The sequence below is a fragment of the Vespa velutina genome, chromosome 23, assembly GCF_912470025.1.
Source record: "Vespa velutina chromosome 23, iVesVel2.1, whole genome shotgun sequence".
NCBI lineage: Eukaryota > Metazoa > Arthropoda > Insecta > Hymenoptera > Vespidae > Vespa > Vespa velutina.
This window is the reverse complement of record NC_062210.1, coordinates 3,662,579-3,683,505: the sequence shown is the minus strand read 5'-3', so window position 1 is coordinate 3,683,505 and position 20,927 is coordinate 3,662,579. Positions and strand designations below refer to the sequence as shown.

The window sequence follows — 20,927 nt, the reverse complement described above, 5'->3', positions numbered from 1 at the left end:
GGAGAGGGAGAGAGAGAGAGAGAGAGAGAGAGAGAGAGAGAGAGAGAGAGAGAGAGAGAGAGAGATCCTTCGGTGGGTCTCATTAATTATCCATATGCGATTAACGAGTCGAACGGCTCTATCGAATGACTAGACGCTAGAAACGTCAATGCTTCTCCCTGAAACGTCCTTCTCTTTTCTTATTCTTCGTTTTAGTATGAAAAACTAACAATAAATTTGTAGGATGGTCAAATAGCGATCGTGACTCATGGTAATCTGCATAGAAAGAGATGTTTCTTGCTTGCTGATCGAAATAAGAAATAATCGCTGGTTCGTCCTTAATCGTCCTAACAAAGGGAAAGGATTTTATTTAAGTCGTGGCCCACCGATACTCGCGTTTTAATGTCGAATGAATAAATAGAAAAGCTTTGAACGTGCGTAAATTTGACCGAGTTTCAGGGAGTTTAGACAACACCACTGACATAGGGTTGTAAGTTTGGAGGTCCATTGTGTATAAAGTTCAAAACTACTGTCCTAGAAACAGCTTCGTAAGTGTTCCACTTAAATGTTCCGGGTAACTATGGTTACATTTAAAACTAAGACTGATCTACGCTCTTGCCGCGAATCTTTCTTATCGTCCGCGTTTCGCGTAATAATGCCGACCTCGCGGATGTCGCCAATTGTCCGAAAGTACGGATACGTTTATGTAATTTTCTGCGCGTCAGTCGTAACAAAAACAAAAGTAAGCATTTGCTTTTTTACGAGTTTTCATTAATAACAAATACATTGGTTAATTATTAAAAATTATTAACAATAAATTGACGTCAAATCAAGGCGATTGACAAACGTTTGAATATTTATAATCGACTACTAGTATAAGAGCGTGAGTATTTATCGAAAAACACGTTTGCTTAATTGCGAGAGATGGAGGGAGGTATGACGGGAGGAAGTACGACGCGCAACGGTTTATCTGCAAAGACCTTGCGGTTTTACGATAGAAAGATTGCTTAAGAGGAAAATCATTCAGATCGTGTCGTTTCTAACTCAGGTTTAAGAAAAAAGAATAAAAAAAGAAAAAAGGAAACAATATTTAAGACGAATCGCATCAATTTTACTTATTTTCTATTTCAAAGGCAAGAAACAAGAACGCATTTCGAGATCTTAAACGTCCAACGATCCAATATCCCCTATCGGGCTTCACCCGATTTTTTTTTTCTTGTACGTCGAAACTTCGTAGCAAAAGATACAGAACGCTCAAAATCGGTTGAACGTTAAGGATCGGAATGACTAAGGACAAACGGACATATTTCATTATCTCCTATTTCTAATTTATTTCGACTCATGTCAGCGCATTACTATCGATAAAAGTTTCTTCTTTTCCTTTTCCTTTGTCTCTCTATTATCGCTTCCATTTGCTCGATTACCGCTTAATGGCCATTGTATTATTTTAGTCATTTATTTTTTCTTGCCTGCGAGGAAACCGTGACGTTTTATCTACATCTCCGATTCTTTCTAGAGTCGTTCTCATCTTGATCGATTGCAAGGTAACCAAAATCGATGGCATTTTATATAGACATATGTAGATATCATATCCATCTTCGGTCTGTCAAGTCGATAATTTAGTAGGAATCCATTCGTGTCATCGTTTTTTTTTTTTCTTCCATTCGCACACACGACAATTCGTATGAAAAATATGAAAAATGAAATGCGACAAGGTTCTAGGAATTGCGAGGAGGTCGATGAACTCTGACGAATAGTACGTCGATTCTGACAAAGAAAAATCTCCGTTGGATTCTTCTCAAAGGATTATCGAATGACACTCGCGCGTAATCGCGAAATTGGAAAAAGTTGAAACTTTATTGATCCTTTAACGAATAAGTAAAATACCTATCGCACAATTATAGAGAAACAATGTACATTGTATAAAAGACAGGTAACAGTTATCCGGTCGTTCTAGATGAATTCATTTTATACGCTCTCGCTCTCTCTCTCTCTCTCTCTCTCTCTCTCTCTCTCTCTCTCTCTCTCTCTCTCTCTCTCTCTCTCTCTCTCTCTCTCTCTCTCTAAATGTGAGCATGTTACGAATAAATAAAAGCGCCGACGGGCTGTCGGACCTTTAAGATTAAGAGAAGAATTAGCATTAGCAAAAGATCAAATGAAATATCTCGAAATAGCGATTATGCACTCGTCCACAACTAGTTTGAAGATGGCGCACACCTATCTGAGTCATTATCTTACTAGGCAGGAATACTTATTTAGGGCGTATATACGTGTGTACATATATACGCATGCACGTATACGTATATATGAATAAAGCGCAACGTACATACGTTAGTATTCTAAAAAATAAATTCGTCTTGTCATTCAAATGTTACGCGTTACACGTAAATATTATGTATTATATTTCTATCGTCTATTAATTAATTCTATCATCATAAATATTTATCGTATCCCTATCGTTTTTCTGTGGGCTCATATTTTTTCGGATTTTCGTCGGAGATTCAAGCCAGACCAGTAGCCGTTCAAAATCGGGCAATAAATAAATTTAATAGTTAACCTACGCGACGGTTTGAGAGGAAACAGTTAATCTCTGCGAATTAGTAGTGCTAAATTAGTTTCAATTGCATATGGGAGGAAGAAAACAAAGTTCATACGGCAGAAAAACCGATTACAATCAGTTAGGAAAGTTGTTGCGGTTCTTGTTACGAGAACCTATATAGAGGCTAAAGGGATAGATCGAACTAGGTCGATTCTTTTATGACAAATAGCGCTAGATTTTATAGGCGCCAAGTTGAACCAGAAAGAGTCTTAGATATAAACTCGTACATAGATACGATAAGGAAACTCATCCAGATTATCCCGTTATACTTATAGCTCGACTACGATAATCATCGGCGATCATCTACGACGAGTATTTTTATTTTGATCAATGGAGACTCCACCTTTACGATAACGATGTGTTACGTTGCCTCGACCGTAATAACATGTTCGATAAAAGGAGAACAACTTTGAGTTCCTCCTCAAGATCGAAAAAGATCATTTTATTTTATTTTCGATCGGTTATGCCATTCGTACTATCCTTACGATCGCCGATAAACATAATGAATGCGTCCATAAATAAGAACGTAAGAATTTAACTCATTCTACTGCCGATGCATAGGAAGGTATATTCGAGTCACGTGAGGGGACACGAGATACAAAAGACGTAAAAGAAAGAAAGAACTATTAAAACGCTCTTATAATGTTGGACGACAGCCGTGACAGCATTTTCTCCTCGTTGACGACGTTTCTCTTCTAGGTGCAACGAACTTTAAGCTTCGTTACAAAGCCGTAAGAAAGTTAGGATAAAAGCGTTTAAGCACGAATTTGGCAGTGTAGACGTTTTAAAAAAGTCGTAAGCATTTCTTGCGGACGTATCGTTATTGGAACCAATTGAACACCGTTCGCTTCGTGAATGTCAAAGTGCAATCTTGGCATCGTACTTGATCGGTAATATTCGATACGATCGTTGGTTTCCTATCGCACGCACGTCCTCCTTTCAAGAAGATGATCATCGATGAACGATCAAAAATATAAGCCGAGTCGCGCATATCGAGTAGTATCGCGACGCCTACGCAGCTCCTCTCGATGCGCTCGTAACGAGAGAAGCTCGGCATCATTTCGATGCACTCGGTGCTAGTGAGTGTCCCGTTATATAGTAATACCCGCGGCGATGTTAATGAGATAAATTGGAGTCACAAATGAACCGTAAAAGGTCCGATAACCCCTTAGAAAGGAATCATTCTTTCACCTCCATTCTCTCGACTAGCGATCGTTCCTTTTAATTAATATGCGCCGAAATAATTATGCGCCGAAAAAGACGATTCGTCAGGTCGGGTATATAACGGGTAATAAATAGAATCGTTGAGTCGTAATAAAACTTACCCTCTCATGGTAGTCCCTTCGTAAACCCTATCGTATAAGCACGCGCGAGCTATATCGAGAACATCGTCCTTCCTGTTGCCATCTCCAACATCGAAGTCGTGGTATCGAAGCGTCGTTGCCTTCGGCTCGTTTTTTATCATCTTGTTTCTACGATTGAATTGCTACGAATTTAGGTTATATACATATATATATATATATATACATATGTATATGTATATGCATATGCATATGTATATGCATATATGTATATACATATATACATATTACCGTGAAAACGTCGAAGGAACGACATGTGAGAAAGATGGAGATTGTAGAGAAATTCGCGATATCGGTCACTGACCGTCAATCGTTTTGACAAGCATCTTAACGCGTAATCTCTCTTAGATTCAAAAACTCTTATCTTCGAAGATAAAAGCAAGAAGACGAACGGATTCCTTGACGACGAGCAAGGCCGCGATCTTTCATTGTTTTCCATGACGCTTCGCGTAAAGGCCGCGCTATATTTATTGGCAGCACATTTATTTAGGTATCTCTTAATAAGTAGGCATCTATATATATGTAGGTATGTCGGAGGGAAATTGGTACGTATAATCGGATGATTTTTTCTATAATCTTTTGAATTTTTAAATAAGACAATCAAAAGCACCGCTTTGACCGTTGCATCGGCGGAACCGCCTGTGAGGAAGATTTTGAGCGAGGAATTATACGTTGGAATAACGGTAGCGCTGTGTTTGAAATTCTTTACGTTCTCGACCGCGGGGCCAGGCCGTATCACTTATTAACGCGGCACTTGGCGTAACGCGTCTTATTTTCTCCTCCATCATGCAAAATCGATCTAACGAAAAAATTTACAAAGTTCGTGGTCTATCGTTACCCAACGTAGAAATAAATACAATAAGAACCGTGCGCCGGAACATAATGCGCGAGGCGTAAATTCTCGGCAAGGAAGGCGTTAATTTTTTTCTTTCCGTCTGCCACAGCTAGTCTCATAGGAAGACATAGTAATACCAAACCGGTTCTATGCTTAACCACTTATCGAAGCTTTTCGTTATTCGCTTTGTGCGCGCAGGTAATCGCGTTCGAACGATCGCCTTCGCGTCAAATTATAGCTGCGCATTCGAATATTTCTTAACATCGAAGGTCACTGTTAATTATTTCTTAAATGGCTTGCAAGTAACGCTTACCTCGAAACGCGGAATAAACAATGCCTCTTTAAAGCGCCTTCGTTTGATATATGTATGAGTTGTCGCACGTATAATTTCAACGAAAATCAATGAAATTATATACGAAAAGGCCGTTAAAACAATGACCGAAGATTATTTTTGTCCTAATAACATTTTCTTGCGAATTATTATCGAATACGCGTATTAAAATTGAAAAATTGAAATTGAGTTGAGTGTGTTAGATAATGAAGCAATAAAATGAGAATGCCGTGTTTGCGAATGAAACAAGAAATATTTCGTGACAATTTAACGCTTAGATAATCAAACGATTAACATACGCAATATACGCATAATTAAGTACTTGGACGGATTTACATTATTTATCCTTTCATTATCCTCACCATGCTCCCATTGCATTTTCCACCATTCAAGGTTTTTTCCTTTTTTCTTCCTTCTTCTTTTTTCCTTTTTCACGAGCACGTCCCGTACGAGGAATACTAGAAGAGAGAGAGAGAGAGAGAGAGAGAGAGAGAGAGAGAGAGAGAGAGAGAGAGAGAGAGAGAGAGAGAGAGAGAGAGAGAGAGAGAGAGAGAGAGAGAGAGAGAAAGGGAGAGAGAGAGAGAGAGATCGTGTACTATCCGTTTTCCGGATTTTCGCGTCGTTAAAGAAAATATCAATTATTAATAATCATCTGGGAATCGTTATATATCGATATTGGCAACGATATATAAGAAAATAAAAGTCCTCGCGTATTCTTGAATGAGATCGAAATGAGAAATAAAGGGGAAACTAATAACGGAGAACTTTTCGTAATTTTGAATTTTCTCGATGTACATTTTTAATACGAGATAATCTGCATTACCGAGGGATCGAAATCGTAACGCTAATATCGATCTTCCGTATCTCTGAAGAGTATTTTGCAGCGCCATCTGGCATTGTCCCACAAAGCGCCACCGGCTTTCCAACGAAAAACATACGTTTCGCATTTGTTACGACACGAAATCGAAGTGGACAGCCGTTTTGTTTTCTATTTTCGATAAAGCATACGATTTAACAATATAATATGGCCAATCCAAATCTAACGGATATGACGGAGGAAGATGCGGCGGATTTGCAGTTCCCTAAAGGTACGTACTCGTTGATTTTTTTTCTGGAGGAGAATTAAATCGAGCGATCATAACCTCTTTAGATAGAAAATGAAGGCGTCGTAAATGAATATCGCGATACTAGAAAAAGTTTCAATAACGACTAATAATAAATAAATATGCGAGAGCGTGTACGCGTCAACATGAAAGGTCTAAAGTAAGGTTATACATTTTCCTCTTTCAGACTGCCCGTCGAATAGAACAGAGAATATTGGCCATGACATAGAACTCGTCGAGGTGTCAGTCGTGAAGGACGAAATCCTTACTTCAGATCCAATCTGTTGCGCGTGCAAAACCAATCTGAGAGAGCCTTACGTGAGGTGTGCGGCCTGCGTCAATGTGGAGTTGTGTCCTTCATGTTTCTCCAGGGGATGGGAAATGGGTGAACACAGGAACTATCACGATTACGTTATTGCCAAGAATGAGTTCGAACTGGTAGATGGTAGCGGTTGGACGGCGAAGCAAGAGTTGGAATTATTAAATGTTGTTCAAGAATGCGGCTTTGGTAATTGGGTTGACGTGTCCAAAAGAATAGACGGCAAGTCTATGGAGGAATGTAAGGCGCATTACTTGGAGAACTACGTAGATAATCAGACCCTGCCCGGATTGCCAAAGATTAATGAAACTAGAGGCAGTTTATTTGCTTCCGAGCCTATACCGTATTATTACAAATTGCACGATTTGGAGGAACCACCTAGATTTGCCACGGATACCCTTAATTGTAGAATGTTAGCCGGATATAATGCCGCGAGGTCCGACTTCGAAGTGAACTTTGATAATCACGCGGAACTACTCGTATCCGATTTAAATTACGATCAATTTGATTCGGACGATTCGGACAACGAATTGGGAAGGTCTTTGCAAGTAGCTATCGTTGAGGCTTACAACAATAGATTGAAGGAACGTAAGAGACGAAGGAAGATCATACGAGATCACGGATTAATAGCGATAAGGAGAACGATATCTTGGTTGCAGAGGTACGAATGTACGATAACGCGTACTCTTGCAGAGAGACTGTTAATTTTCATGCAACTCACGGGGGGAATGGATTTCGATTATCTTATGGAAGGGCTTCATCGCGTTGGCGAACTTAAAAATTATATCAATAAACTCGTCGACTTTCGTATCAACGGTATAAGATGTTTTCATAGTGTTTCGATATTTCAAAAATTATCGAAGCTACGCCAGGAGAATGAGAGAGATAGAAAGCAATATTTAAATAATCCAGAATATAGTTGGAAGAGCGTATTACCGGATAACGTTGCGAATTCTAATATATCGATGGGACATAATATACCGCAGAGAAGAGCGGCCCCGCCTCTCGCAATTAACGGCCTGCCAGGCTATGAAAGGCTTACCAGCGACGAAAAGCTATTGTGTTCCGTGACAAGGGTGGTACCGGCGAGCTATTTGGATTACAAACATATATTAATTACGGAAAATAAAAAATGTGGTTCTCTGCGTTTGGCACAAGCTCGCGTTCTTCTTAAAATCGATGTTAATAAAACGCGTAAAATATATGATTTCTTGGCGGACGAAGGATATATAAATAAACCAAATTAATGATTTCTAATGGCACGATAACGTGTATCAGACGATACTAAATACGCGTAAGTCTTTTTTCGTACATTTTTTATCGCCGTGTCCATTAGTCAGGCTAAATTTAAGTTGTAACATTAAAGAGAGATAATATGGCGCATCGAGATATCTGTAGAATCTGCAAGAAGGAGCCGTATTATTTGTAATTCCTATAACAAACAATTTTCTATAACATTAATATCGTAAACGTGTTTACTCGTCGTTACGATACTTGCTCGCCCAAGATTCACCGTTATCTTATTTGCTGGATTAAAATAATTTTTGTTTGTTTTTTTTTTTCTTTTTTTTTCTCTTTTTTTTTGTTTTTTTTTTTTTTTTTTTTTTTTTTTTTTTTTTTTTTATAGAATTCGAGAACGCGGAAACGCTGTTAATATCCGAAGTATACATGCTGCTGGAACATAGGAAAGCTCAAAACGAGTCCGCGGAAGAGGAACAAGAATTTTCGGAAGTCTTTATGAAGAGTTTAACGTATACTAATCGATTTGGAAGATTTAAAAATAAAGAAACCATCGCAGCGGTCCGAAGGTAATACTCTCCTCGACGACTTTTAATTCAAACTTTGAAAGAGTCGAGTTTAACGTCCTCTTAACGTATTTTCACCAGCATTTACACGGGTGCTTACGCCGTGTCTACATCGTGTTTATTAAAGCCATATCGATTAATTACGTTGCAGCTTATTGATGCAAAAAAAATTGCATAAGTTCGAACTCGCCTCATTGGCAAACTTATGCCCGGAAACTCCGGAGGAAGCCAAAGCCTTGATTCCCAGTCTCGAAGGACGTCTCGAGGACGAGGAGCTACGAACGATCCTGGAAGATATACAAACGAAGAGATCTTTGCAGTACTGATCGCCTTTCCCTTACGATCGATCTCACGACTGTAAATATCTATATATATATATCTGCGTATTCCTTTCGAGATATGCGACAACACTCATTCCATTTTTCAATAAAAGTAAATCGCCTCTCTTCTTCGTTTTTCTTTCGTTTTCTCTTCCTTTACTTAATTCGTTTTTCTCTCTTTATCAACTAGTCGGGAGAATGTTGCGTCCAGTTACACAATTGCGCATCGATTTGCGACAGGGTGAGAAGGCAAGCATCATCCTCCGTGAGAGAGAGAGAGAGAGAAAGAGAGAGAGAGAGAGAGAGAGCGAGAAAGAGAGAGAGGGGGGAGAGAGAGAGAGAGAGAAGATCGCTAATCGTAGGAACGACAACCGCACATTAACAGCCAGGTAATTGCGTACGGGTTGACTTTGCACGCTCATCATCGTCCCACGAAGCAATCGCGCCAACAACATCCCCCTACTCTCTCGCGATGCTTTCTTTTGCTGAACCGTCTGGGTTGCGATAAGGATCGTACTGTCTTTCTCCTTTGCGCCGTCCAACGTCGTCCAACACGCCCTAATGGGCACCTTCTGGCCACCGTGCTACGCTCCATGGATATCATCTATCTCGTTGCGAATTGCACTTTTCTTCTATCGCGCCGTATCATCTCTCTTTTATTTTTTCGCGCTATGCGACGGAATGTAACGGTGGGATCGCAGCAGGATCGAGCGTAACGAGTGGCAAGGAAAAAGAGAAACGTTGTTTATAATGATCAGCGCGTTGGGTGTGCGATCTAAGAAGGCGACATACGCGTAACATATACGTTTAGCGAAATTGGACGACGAAGGAAGGAAGAAAGGAAAGAAAGAAAGAAAGAAAGAAAGAAAGAAAGAAAGAAAGAAAGAAAACTGCGCCATCGACTGCGCATTCATTTTGATCCGATCCATTGAGTCGCGCCATCTTCCCTAACTCGTATGTAAATGCGTCTCCTTTGGTAAAGCGGTTATAATCGCGCATCCTATGGAAAGAAGAAAAACAAATGCAAACATTTCGAATACGTCTATAACGAAACCGTAGGATACTCCGAATGAATTTAATTGCGCCCGTACGAATATTAAGGATCTTTCGTAAAAATCGTGCTGACGCACGTAACCGGTGGGCGTTATCGTCCGTATGCCTATTCACCGTACTTATCGTCGGGATTGCTTCTACGTGCAAACCTTTCAAGATAATTATGTTGATCGTTAATCGACTATAAACCCGAAGCAATTACCACTAATTTTATCGTGCAATCGGAAAGGTTCGCGCGAAGATGGAAAAACTGTGTCGATTTCGAGAGAAATGTTATCTAGAAACGAGCGCTATTCGAGCGTGCGTGCCACTATACCTTTAGACGTATTTTCTGCTCTTCTCGGCAATAGCTTTTTACACCTTTGATTAAATAACCCTATCCTGGTGTATTGGTTTGGAACAAGTTTTTCTTTTTTCTTAAGTGACGCGATCACGTGCGTTTCTTTTACAAATTTTTCGTCTACTCGACAATGCGAACGGATTTTCCTAGTGCAGACTTCCCTTTGTAAATTGGACAATTTGATCAGCGATCCGATGAAAAATTGTTTAATGCAACAAGTTTTACGCTTCCGCGTAAGGTAGGGTTAAGCGGGCAATCGATGGAATCAATTTGCATAATGTATACGCGCGAATGTGTACGTTCCACAATGAATTCTCTAATGGGGACGCCTTCTGTCGACGATATCAAATGATATCGACATCGGCCGTATGTACTGGTACGTATTAACGGATACGTTGACGATAGCGATAAAGATCGCCAACGGCGAATGTCCTTAAAATTTTGGATACCTACGATTATTTTTTTTTTTAGGATCTAACGAGGGGTGATTAGAGAACGGTAGGAGAATAGATATTTTAATAGTAACGGTGCACGGTGCACATATAGAGTACGTAGGATTGAAACAAATCGAATCGAGGTTTCTCGTTCGCGCAAAGTTATTTTGGAATTTTGTCTCAGCACAAACGCGAAACCTTTGCAATTTCCTTCGCGTAATGAAATAGCTATCGATCGCGGAGACACGATCGGACGCGAAGGATAAAGATCATCTTCTTTTCTCGAGGAGGTCGCTTTTAAACCGACCGGTTTACTTTTCTTTGATTATTGTTGTCAAGCCGTGCATGATGTCCGTTCAACGGGAAGGTTGTAGTATAGCAACGAGCGTAGCGATGATAAATAGATACGCGGAATATTCGAGAAAGTGGGTGTGAAAAATTGACGAGGATTACGAGAAGAGAGTACGTGGTTGAATAAGGAGAGGAAGCTCCTTGTCTCGTCAAAACCCAATCGGGCTACAAAAGCTGAAGAAAAATCGCCGACGTCGGGAGAAAAGGAAAGAGAGGATAAAAAAAAAAAATAGGTTCGTTAGGATTGGAAAGGTCGAGAGCAGCCGAGAGCGGTCGAGAGTAGCGCGACTCGATAGGAGAGGACGAGATATGGGTACGTTGATGCGCTGCTGCGCTTCTGCGCTGCTCCTCGAGCTCCGATCGAGCGAGGCCGCGCGTTGCACTCGTCGTCAAGCCGAACGTGTACGAGGCAAACCGAGGGAAGCCGGCCGGGAAGCTGAGCGATTGGTCACCGGATCTGACCGAAGAATACCGAGGTCGACCGAGCCCAAGCCGAAGGGGAAGCGAGCGCGCGCAAAGCGCCAGGCGGCGAGTCTCCACGGAGAGAGGCGCACAGCTCAAAATATATTCAGTGTATTGCAAAGAAGCGTGCGACGTGCCGTTCGCGTTTCGCTCGCGCGTTTGCTTCTTCGTTTGCGCGCGCATCTTCTCTTTTCTCTCGGTCGTAAGACGACGCTTCGCGATATACTCTATAATATACATTATATGCTCGCACGAGCGTTTTCCGAGAAAAGAAAAATAGTTGGACGCTTTTTCCTTCGAGAGGAGAAAAGAGCCTCTCTTTCTGTTTCTTTACTTTCCCCTCCCCCCTCCTCCACCCCATCCCTGCCCTACCCCTCGACCCCTCTTTCTCGCTTTTTCTCACTTTTCCTCGACGTAGGAGCGTCGAAGAAGATACAGGGGGATCTTAGAGGATACAGGATCCTCTTAAAAAGAGGAGGACCGTGCGTGCCAGAGAGGAGGCTCTTTCTCTTGGTTGACCGTGAGCCCAGTCGTAAACGCCATCCACTCTTTTCTCCGCTAGAGAGGATTTTTCTGTGAAAAAAAGTAAAAGAGAGGAGGAGAAGGAGGAGGAGGAGGAGGAGGAGGAGGAGGAGGAGGAGGTTATCGCTCGTGACTAGAAAGGAGGAAGGAGGATCGACGATCGGAGCTTTTCCCACGAGAGAGATCGGTGAGTCTCCGTCAGCAATGTCGTCGTGATACCGAATGAAATGGCCGAAGGTCGAGATGAGAGTTCGCTATCTCTCTCTCTCTTTCTCTTTCTCTTTCTCTTTCTTTCTCTCTCTCTCCCTCGCTCTCTCGCTCTCTCGCTCTCTCGCTCTCTCTCTCTCTCTCTCTTTCTCTCTCTGTCTGTCTATCTGTCTGTCTGTCTTTCTCTCTCACAGAGTGTCGAGCGAGCGAGAGGAGAGGAGGTCGTTTACTTGGTCGCGACGCGACGCGACGCTTCCCGCGAATCCGCATCGTCGATTTCTACGAGCTCGCAAAGTGCATCTTTCGCCAAGATCTTCATAGTATCGTGGCTCTCGGCTTAGCCACGATGGCAATCACGGTGAAAATCACGATTATTTCGTCCTCTCCGCGTTGTTGGCCGCGTTTTTTTTTTTTTTTTTTCAAAGAGTTTACAATTCAGCTAAATTACATTCTCTCTTAATCTTCTTTGAATCCCCTTTAATAGTTTTATCCAATGCGAAATATATATATATATATATATATGTATGTATGTATGTATGTATGTATGTATGTATGTATGTATGTATGTATGTATGTATGTGTATGTGTGTATATGTGTACAATTATCATTGTGCGTTACTCGTATATCCGATTATAGAATATTTTACGAGGAAGTTCGATTTCTCGCGAGTCATTACTTTTACAAATTTTCTTTTCCTAGTTCTGCCATTATTGAAAGTTGTATGTAAAAAGAGGGTTGCCTTTTGTTTCGGCATGTTTCTTTTTCATTGAAAGATTAAAAAACGGCTAGAACGACTTGCAAACTTCAACTGCACCGTCCGTCGACGTCGGTACTCTTTATAAATTATAAGATAGGTTCTAGGTCGATCGATGTATACTATTAGTCCGTGTTAATTAATTAAGCTAATGTAGTCATTGCCGGTGTGCACCGAGCAAACCATTAAATCTTTCGTTCTAATCTTCGTATCATATATCATCCATTTCTACTCGTTCGTTTATATCTGAAGAATTTTTAACGAAAAAAACGATTAGTTTGTAGGATTGGCAAATTAACGATAAGAAAATAGAAAGAGAAATAGAATTCATTAAGAGGTCACGGAATCGTGTCAAATGTCTAAGCGGATGCATAAAGATGGAAAATCCATTAAAGACTCGTTGGTCTTTATCCGTTCTCAAACTCGCATTCCTTTCCTCGTTTCCTCGGAAGCGACCAAACACGATCAAGCTCGATAAATCGTATTTTTACTAGGTTAACCGTGTAAACGGACACGCGATCAATCGAATCGATCAAAATTCATTTTTCGACGCAAGTAAATTTAAGCGGCCAACATTTACGCGCGATCGTTTGTCATCGGCAACGTTCCAATGGAGTATCGTACCGGTGTGTCGTACCGGTATCGGATTTGCGGCATCGCATTATCTCTATCGTAATATATTACGTTGCTGGCAACAGATCGCGACGCGTTCATATTGCGAAGCACTATTTGTTATACGCGAAAGCTCGAGTTACTCTCTGTTGCAAGAGAATCGCTACGGCTCGATCGCACTTTCTTTATATATAGATATGCATATGCTCTCTATACGCTCGTGTTTATTTCCTTTTGCGATCTTGTAAAAATTTCTAATTACGAATTTCTAAGAACTTGTATTCGAAACGAAAAAAGAAGTTTCCGCTCCGCATTAATTGAGATATGTCGGAGCGAATGGTGGAGAGCGAAAGACAACGAGTCGATACGTCAACGCTGAACTTTGGATAGGTTCGTGAACGAACTTTTCCTTTTCGATCTTTTCGATCCACTCGTAGATTTCTCTCTCTTTCAGCTTTCTCAATGGTCTCAGTTTCCATTGAAAACGTCCAACAGTTTTGCATATAGGTTTCTGCTACTTCCATTGTTATTCTAATTCAATTATTATTCTATGAATGTCAAAACTAGCTCGTGACATCGTGAAACTCTGCCGAGCGAGCAATTCCACGATCTCTCGTCTTCCTTTATGCCTCTGGTTGGATTTTTTTTTCTTTCCCCTAACGCACTGAAATGTATGCGAAAACGGCATAAAAACACGCGTTTTCGTTGCACTTTTTGTAGTGAAAAGTTGCGTTGAAAGTTTGCGTTTCCCCGAAATCACATCCACTCGTACGCGCCCCGTGTTTTCGTCGTGGAAAAACAAACATAGGATGCGATCCTATTTTCTAGCTTGCAGCCAGGTGCATTTGCACGAGAACGTGAAGAAGTTTAAAACCTCGTACGCTTTTTGGTACGAGCGAGTTTGTTGATATAATTCGTAGCACCAGAGACGGCTCTTCTCTTATCCTTGCTCTCTCTCTCTCTCTTTCTCTTTCTCTCTCTCTCTCTCTCTCTCTCTCTCTCTCTCTCTCTCTCTCCCCCTCCCTCCCATCACGTTTCAACAGTTTTACTCGAATAAATCGAATAAAATGTATACGTACGTAGAGGTACTCTCATTCAACTCAACCATTTCAATTCCATAAGAATGGAACGGCGGAAGATGCCCTCGATCACATCTATCGATAATTATTATCGCCGTTCTCGTCGACATCGATCGTGTCTCTTCCTCGAGATGCAACATCACGTCGCAAAGTACGTGGCAAATGATCGAGAAAGCTATTACATATACGCGCGCGCGCATATACATGTATATGCATATACGCAGGCACTTACGTTATCCGAGAAAACATGAGGCTAACGATATCAACGACCCGTAGATATGTATATCGAGTCCGAAGAGATGGAAAGAAGAGCGTGCGATCGTGCGCGCGAGAGAGCGAGAAAGGAGAAAAGAGTGATAGCAAAGAGAGAAGGAAGATGGCCGTTGAGGATCTCAAAGCGCCTACTTATTTGCACGTACAAGTTCCGCGACGTCCGCGTGACGCGTATTTCATGACCTCGAAAATCTAGCTCGATCGTGCGAGAAAAAGAGAGAGAGAGAGAGAGAGAAAGAGAGAGAGAGAGAGAGAGAGAGAGAGAGAGAGAAAAAGTTTGCGATAGTCGGGCAACTAAAGTTCGAACCGTTCCTTGTGTCTTAAAGCCTTCAACAACGTTTTCGCGTTACCGTCGGATATTCTTAAAAGCTTATTGTTAATCATTTTTGGACATCCCATTAATCAAGCGAATGTCGTATAAATGAATGACGTGTTAGGAGAAACGTTTTCGATATCTTTTCTAGACAAAATGCAAGGAAAAATGTTTAAAAGAGGTAGGAGAATAATTCATAATACGTATTTACAACAAAGTCAAAGTCGAATTTCAATGGAAATCGTCACGACGCAATCCAGTGTTCTCTGTGTATCGCGTTAACAAATATTGACGATGCTTTAGTATTATCTGAATTTCTAGCGTTTATATCTATATAGCAAAGCGTGTGCGTAGACGACAGCAACGTTTTACGATATTAATTAACGAGTTACGTTTACGGTTGACGGTTCTCGTTATTCGATATTGAAAGAGAGAAATAGCACAAACGAATTCCCTTAAAAGCGTCGTTCGTTTACGCTTCGGCAAATATACTATACTCGTTTTCTAATCTCGTCGACGACGATGAGTCAATCTTTATCGGTCAGCATCTATCGAAGATGTATAAGCCGGGACTCGAAGTAACTGGTATGCAATAAAACGTTATACAAATTGTCCGACGGAGACAAAATCAACCAAGTTCGAAATCAAATGAGAGAATATCGGTCGTTTGTCGGAACCTTTTACCGCGCAATACCGTCGAGCGATAGGCGTCTTATGTAATTTCGTGCACGTCTATTTGTTATTCCATCGAGATGCAAAGAGGATGCTCCAATATAAGTGCGTAAGCCTTTCACCTAGTTCGCTCTCATCCATTTCTTTCTCTAAATTTCATTGCAACTATTTGTTCCCTTCGATGCGATCGCTTTCACCTAGGATTGAACGAACGATCTTTCCCGATAATAGTTTTTATTTCTTGGATAGGTGACTTTTCAAATCGAGCGCCAAGCTTGTAAACGATGACGATTGCTCTATTGACAAGCATATTTTATTGTATCGAGTTAAAAGACTAGGGATATAATAAACGTCGATCATTTGTATCGGTCTTTGAACATGCCCACGTATCTAGTAACGTTCTTTTTCTAGAACGTTATCAAGTAAATGCTGTTTGAGCGTTGATTTGCGTGAATTTATTGCAAGTAGATTACCAACCGAATCGACTTCTTCGAGAGACAAAACATCCGTTTGTCTAACGATCACCTATCGATCACGGTGCGATCCGATATCGAGCTCTTTTCGAGCTACAAAGCGAGCGACAAAGTTCGCGCTATTTCTTTCCAAAGAGATGATCCAAAACTCGAAGAAAAGAGAAGAATTGAAGAAAAGAATTGCCTTACGACCGGCCCCGTGCTATAATAACGATTTCTTGCGGTTAACTCGCGTTAATTAAAGTAATAAAGTAATGTTTCCCGTATGTAGGAGAAACGCCGCGCGCCATGTAGCGCTTATCGACGAGTACAATTTAATTAAATAAAGCCAATAAAAGGGAATATCTCACGGGTGGTTATATTATATTACAATCTCGATCCAACTGTGATTCGAGAGTTGATTAATGCGAGAGACCGAGTTGAATGTATGTCGAAACGATTAATCGATTATTATCGCTCAAGGAAGAAGCGCGAGTTGGCTATCTCGGTGGTAAGTTCGAAACTCTAGGGCGTTTGCTCGAGCGTTGGAACGAGCGAGAAGGAAAAATCGTGCGGAAAAGTTGCGCTAACGCTATGCTCGATCGAAGGGAATCCCCCTACTGGATTCGCTCGTTTTAAATTCGCTCGTTTAAAGAGAACGTGGTGACGATGCAGATGCAGCCGCGATATGTGTCGTTGACCCCGCAGGTGGGCCCCGATGATAATAACGCTCGATCTCTGTAATTGCTATACGGTGGTTAAACTGGCTGGTGGAACGACGGTTAAAATTACCTGGCCGAGTACACGCCGCGTCGTGAAACCACCTTGCTCCCATTGCTCCATCGTCGATTCCCTTAATTTTCTATTTAGTTTTCTATATCTACTCTATTATGTCTTTGTCTCTGAGGGAAAGAAAAAAAGAAAAAAAAAAAAAAAAAAAAAAAAGAAAAAAAAAAACACGTTGCAACATATTCGTTTTCGTTTCAATCGTCGAAACAGAATCTTCCTCTCAGCCGTCTTTAGGAACAGCAAGGCTTTAACGCTCGCCTCAATTCGTCCACGACGACGTCTCTGTTTTCCAAAAGAAATTTCATCGAGAGTAGTTCGCATTTATTGGGCCGCCGGCGCAAAAATATATTTCCTTACTTGTATTGCCCTCGTTACGCTACAAAGATCGATCAAAGTACTTGGCTTTTTTCTTTTCTCCCGTGAAGCCCTCGCGACGAAACGAGAAGACGTGTTTTTCTCCTATGAGCCGCCGAATCAAATTTATACTCGCTCCTGGCGCAATTTCGCTATAAATTATAGTGATTTTTGACACCGATCTTGACTGACCGGCTCTCCCTCGAACGACGAAATTGTAGACTGGATGGCCTTAAATTACGATTATCGAAATCACTTACCGGGACGCGTTTAGGAATTAAGGGACGATAAATTCGATCGCCAAAGAGGATGTAATATTGTTAGAGGATGAAAGGAGTGCGAAAGAACGGTACCGATATTCCGTTCCATTTTTCTCTCGCGAAAGGAAAGAAAAGGCAAGGGCGAAAGAAGAGAAGAAAATGCATAGGGGGATGCGTATTATGGTCCATCTCTTTCCGTTACCGTTACCTCGAGATCTTCGAACCTTATTCTGCTTATTTCTTATTTACAATGCATGTATTCTCTCAAGAGAATACGTACGTACATTGTAAAGCGCTCGATAAACAGGTTTATTTCTCTTTCGCCGAAGCGTCTTCTACAATAATGCTCGCTAACGAAGTGTTGTCGTAATTAGAAAGATATACCTTATATACGTTATGTTTATGTATAACCGGTAGCGGGCCGCACATATCGGTTTCTCTCGTGCCGCGAATCGTCATTCTTGCTTAATAGGAAAGGTAAGGTTTACGCGAGAACGGTAGCGGAACAACAGGGATGATAGAGATCCAGCGGTACACGCACGGTCTATACCGGAATTTGGTGTACAACGGGTTCTGATATAACGTCGAGAGGAAGGTACTTGGACGTTGATAACTAATAAATAAACGAGATAGGCCATTCGGGCTTCGTTTTATCGGAGCAGTTGTAAAATTTATGGACCGTAGCTCTCATAGCTTCGACGTATAAACATAAAGGAAAGTGCCGTAACGAAAGGATCACCTCGAGAGTTATTAACGTCGTAACGTTATCGAGATTCGAGAATGAGAGAGATAACTCTCTTTTACCCTCGTAAAAATTCCGTCGCGTTGATGCGCCAAACGCAAAAGCGTTATATCCCTAGTAAAAGTAGGAATTGACTTTTCGACTAGGTCGCGTCATTTTCTACGAGGCAATAGGTGAAGACACGAAGAGGTAAGACACGAACGTTACCTGGGAATCGCGAAGGTCTGGCCGGATTCCAGAAGCGTCTGGCGAAGGCGCCGCTTTTATTGTCTCCCGATGGGTCTTTGCCCACGCGATCAGCGCCGCTGAAAGAACGTGTCTTGGACGGTGCTTCCAGGACGACACGCGTTCCTGCGAGACCCCTTTCTCTCTCTCTCTCTCTCTCTCTCTCTCTCTCGATCGATCGATCGATCGATCGATCGACCGCTTGGAATTTCCAAGCTCTTTTTCAAAACGATCGACCAGGAATGCTTCTTTTTTTTTACTTACCTTTCCAGTTCAAGGCATGACCGCTTTCAAAATGATAGAAAAGAGATCGCGTTTTTGATATCTCGAAAAAAAAGAAGAGATTCGAATCGAAGTAAGCTATAATATAGATAGACGCATATTTATATATGCGTTTCGTCCCTCTTTCGTCTCGTCTTCGGCCTTTTAAACGTTCGACAAAAGAATCGATCCAAATCTATCTAAATCTCGTTTGGCTATTCCATCGATTTCGATATAGAGATTACAACGTGGATCGACCGCTTTCGAACGAACCGTGTAAACCGTCTATCGGTCTCGCTTCAGCGATATCGAATTTACACGAGTATCTACGATATCTAGCGAGCCTGACCACTCGACGCAACTTGTATTTTCCTCTGTATTTCCCGGTCTCGATTATGACGTTGTTTTTTTTTTTTTTTCTACGTCAAATAGTTTTGTTTTCCCAGCGAATCACGACTTGGTAGTGCGATAAGCCGCGTAAATGCGTCCAAGTATCTCGATCTACTTGAGTCCGATAAGTACTTAAATCCTCCTCTTTCTCTCTTTTTCTCGGATTTTATCGATAATTCGATTGATGGAAAAACAAGAAAGTAAAGTCTATTTACAAGGCGAATTCAGCGCTACCGTTTCTGTCTTCCTTTCCGTACGTAGGCGAGAACAACCGTGGTCGTAATAGGGTACGCGCCGAGTAAGATAAGTATATCGCGAGACGCAACCGGGTTTACAGGAAGATAAAGTGCTATTGCAACCTATGGAGTCTCGGGTGCCTTAGGATGGTCTATATCGATTCGATAAGAACAAGATCTTTTGTCGAGCGTGGATGTTGTGTCGTTGCTACCTTTAAAGACGCGAACGATTGCCTTCTTTCGCCTTGAATTCACTTCCGATCGAATGCTCTTTTCTTTCTCTCCTCCTAAAGGATAGATTTCTTTTTAAATACGAAAAATCCTTCCTTGCTTCCTTCCTTGTATTTCAACGAAGGAGGACATTTTATTTTGCGATCGATTTTTTTATTCCATTTTACAACGACGCGACCGCGAAAAGGAGAATTTGAATAAATTTAAGGAGTCGAATGATTAATTAAATCTTCGATCATTAATCGGACGAAGCAAAAAAATTTTTCTCACGAGATCATCTATGACTTATGTAGGATGTAACGTTCCTTTTATAATACTTGGTTATGTCGCTATAAATTGTTACATTTCAATGTAGACGTAGACTTGATTAGGGTCGCGAGCGCGCCTTTAGAAGGCCACAAGGCGAATCGGTGTGGCCGACGGCTAGCGGCAGGTCAATAAGCCTCACTTTCAGCCAGATAAAACGCCCCTTTCTCTCGCGCGAGTTGCTCTTTCATGCATGCATGAGCGTACCGCGGTACAACGTGCTCGTCGGAATCGAGTCTCGAATCTCTTGCATGACCAAACTGTGCTGCTTTTTACTTTCTCTCTCTCTCTCTCTCTCTACCTTTACCTCTACCTCTACCTCTACCTCTACCTCTACCTCTACCTCTACCTCTACCTCTACCTCTACCTCTATAGATCTCTCGTGCATCCTTGCGTTTTTTCTTCTCCTACTCCCGCGCGCGTTCCCATCTGCGGGCAAAGATTTTCCCTCTCTTCGCTCGAATCGAAGCAGGTGCATCGCGTACGCATTCTCCGCATACGGTCAGCATCCCGCGTCATTATCCTGGCTTTTCTCTCTTCGCCATTCTTCGTCTTTTGCTATCTCCAATTTGCATCGCGTAGAGTTGCTAGGCAATTACAAGATGGATCGTGTCTACAACTGTCGTTTTAGAATATTTCAAAGCGTCTTTATTTTTGAAATTAGTTTACAAGATAGAAATACGATCTTTATTCGCAAAACGAATAGTTGAGAAAATGAAATAGGGAGATAAAGTTTTACGTAAGAAATTCTTTCTTAAGAACAAAAAGTTTAATGTCCTTTGTAAAATCACGACATTACGTAGTAATAAGATTGATCGTCTTGGGATCGACGAACACCAACTTCGACGAACTAATTCGAAACATCAAAGGTCTCTTTTGACGCACATTATCATCTTGCATTGCTTTGCGACAAAGAGTTTACAATTTACCATTATTTTAAGGAAGAAATCTACGAC

General features: G+C 41.4%; 2 protein-coding genes across 7 annotated transcripts in view; both read left to right on the top strand.

Moving 5' to 3' along the window:
* The first annotated feature begins 6,001 nt into the window (after positions 1–6,001).
* On the top strand, positions 6,002–8,987 carry LOC124956743 (DNA-directed RNA polymerase II subunit Rpb4-like). Of its 5 annotated transcripts, none has more exons than XR_007103360.1 (4): positions 6,002–6,193; positions 6,396–7,188; positions 8,155–8,335; positions 8,484–8,626. XR_007103360.1 is itself a non-coding variant. In XM_047512938.1 (4 exons), the coding sequence occupies exons 1-3, from the start codon at positions 6,130–6,132 to the stop codon at positions 8,656–8,658; spliced, it is 420 nt and encodes a 139-aa protein (XP_047368894.1). In that variant the 5' UTR covers positions 6,016–6,129; the 3' UTR covers positions 8,659–8,689; positions 8,843–8,987. The 5 variants fall into 5 exon arrangements, 4 of the variants coding, with proteins under 4 accessions (XP_047368891.1, XP_047368892.1, XP_047368894.1 ...); XM_047512938.1 differs by lacking the exon at positions 6,396–7,188 and adding an exon at positions 8,843–8,987 and having other exon boundaries at positions 6,016–6,193; positions 8,484–8,689; XM_047512935.1 differs by lacking the exon at positions 8,484–8,626 and having other exon boundaries at positions 6,003–6,193; positions 6,396–7,821; positions 8,155–8,312.
* Positions 8,988–9,060: 73 nt separating this feature from the next.
* Positions 9,061–20,927, top strand: part of LOC124956738 — a 59,975-nt gene continuing 48,108 nt past the window's right edge. For both annotated transcript variants that reach the window (XM_047512926.1, XM_047512925.1), the window contains exon 1: positions 9,061–12,001. The gene's annotated coding sequence lies outside the window, so the exon portion shown is untranslated. The remainder of the gene's footprint in view (positions 12,002–20,927) is intronic.